General features: G+C 45.2%; 1 protein-coding gene across 1 annotated transcript; it reads right to left on the minus strand.

The window, feature by feature from the left end:
• Positions 1-1,092: 1,092 nt before the first annotated feature.
• LOC123429689 (squidulin-like) lies at positions 1,093-1,599 on the minus strand. Its single transcript, XM_045113702.1, has one exon. It carries the CDS (start codon positions 1,542-1,544, stop codon positions 1,275-1,277), a length of 270 nt encoding a protein of 89 aa, XP_044969637.1. The 5' UTR covers positions 1,545-1,599; the 3' UTR covers positions 1,093-1,274.
• Between the last annotated feature and the right edge of the window lie 543 nt (positions 1,600-2,142).

A 2,142-nucleotide genomic window follows, 5' to 3' on the forward strand; every position in this document is an offset into this window, starting at 1 on the left:
CGACATGACCTCGACTATGGTCCTTCTATATATACTGCTTATCATGGTAGGCCAAAGACACAACCTGCGCCGCCATCGTAGTCTACCTCATGGGCAACGCCGTCATGCATCAGCATATGAGAGACCATGACGGGAGAGGACGAATTAGGTTTCTGGGGAGCGCTCTGCGCGACTGCTCAAATTCGTCCTGACGGATCGTCTACCGTCCAAGTCAGGCCATGCTACTCATCACCATCTTCATCACCTTCAACAACAGATCGTCAACAACATCATCATCAACACCGCCTCGCGTGCAATAGTTAACGAACAGTATGTTCTTCGTTATCTGTTCATGTTGCTTTCTGTAGTTGCTACTTCGTGTAAGATGATGATTTGCATGCTCTGTTGCTCATCTAGTTTGCTAGATTATTGCATGCCCATATATGTTCTATTCATGAATTAGTTACTGGGATTAATCATGATATTGCCTAATATTCCAACAATAGGTGCCCTAGCGTGGATGCTTTGAAATGTGCAAAACAAACTTGTAATCGAGCATGTGATCCTACAACCGCAGACCGACGCCATAGACAAACTGTGTGACTTCTTGCAGCTATGATGGCTACTTACCAAACGAAGGCAGCAGGACTTCATCGACATCATCTGCAATGACCTGTGCTCCCGCGCGATCTCCATTGCACCAGCGCCTCCGCCACTGCCTCAAGAGCAGGATTAGCCCTGTAGCTTTATCTTTGGGGTTTGTTGTGTTGTGCCTCCAGCCAGACTTAATTTCTTATTGACATGACTTTGTCTTTTCGTACTTTTGTAACTTGTGATACCGTTGGATGTATGATATGGTTGCTTTACATTATAAAGAGGAGGAAACCCTTTTTTGTCACACATTCTGTATATATTTAGCACTTCATGCCACTTTCAAATTTTACAACAGAAAACTCTTACAGTTAAGCAACTGCGTATATAGTAGCAAGCGTTGCCCCTCCATTCCTAAATATAAGTCTTTTAAGAGGTTTTACTAGAAAACTACATACGGATCTATATAGTTATACTTTAGGGTATAGATTCATATATTTTACTCCGTATGTAGCCCCCTAGTGAAGTCTCTAAAAAGACATATATTTAGAAATGGAGGGAGTAGTAACAAACCTTAACAAATTCTCCTGGATTTACACATATTATTCAGCAGAAGTTTCCATATCAAGTTGAACCCATCACACGATGCAAGTTACCATACTGGGCATGCATTAATCTGAGCAGGCAAAGCTCTACCGAGCTAGCTAACGGGCAGATATATTCATGCCGAGGTGTTCCCGTGCGAAAGCGACGAGGTTCTCGAGCTCGGCGTCGTCGACGTAGCCGTTGTGGTCTCTGTCGGCGCGGCGGACGGCGCGGCCGGCCCTAGCGGTGGCGAACCAGCAGCCCCGGCGGCGGATGGCCTGGCGGAGCTCGGCCTTGCTGATCTTGCCGTCGCGGTCCACGTCGAACTGCTTCAGCCAGCTCTTGAATTCTTCCACCGTCCACGCACACGGGACGCCCCTTATCGGCATGGGCCTATATGGTGTTTATTTAGGAGCTCAGAACCAGCTCAAGTCCTTGCATTTGCAGACTGCCGAGCTTCTCCCGGTCGTGCCTCCTTTTATAGTCGATCCAGTCCGCGAAGCATCTCGTGACTTTATTCGTTTCTATCTATCCGCAGGCTGCGACTGCGAGGGGTGTTGGATCAGAATCCGAATCCCATCCCAGTTATTTGGTGGAGGGCGGCAAAGGTAAATTTCAGGCTTGAGCATCGCTTGGATCGATCATTAGCCGCATGAAAGAGATTCTCAATTGACTGACCAATCCAAGAAGGAAACAACAATCATAGAACGCCTGACATGTTGGTACTGAAATTTATACCAATTAAATTATACATATCTTTTAGATATATGAGAATAATACCGCACCACATACTCATCATACAATATGATAGGAAACCTAGAGGTAAATGGAGGATCGATGCATGTTATAGTGACTTGTGACATTCAAGTCCAATTATTTCTTGGTGAAAAAAATAAAAAAATAAAAAATGACTTAAGAGGCTTGCATGTTCACCAGTTGATGATGTGGAGGGCTTGCATGTGGTGAAAAGTGAAAAGTGGATTGCTT

The sequence above is a fragment of the Hordeum vulgare genome, chromosome 2H (assembly GCF_904849725.1).
Source record: "Hordeum vulgare subsp. vulgare chromosome 2H, MorexV3_pseudomolecules_assembly, whole genome shotgun sequence".
Taxonomy (NCBI): Eukaryota; Viridiplantae; Streptophyta; class Magnoliopsida; order Poales; family Poaceae; genus Hordeum; species Hordeum vulgare.

Excerpts from the sequence above, each read along its gene's own strand:
- LOC123429689 (XM_045113702.1), bottom strand. The coding sequence starts at position 1,544 with ATGCCGATAAGGGGCGTCCCGTGTGCGTGGACGGTGGAAGAATTCAAG.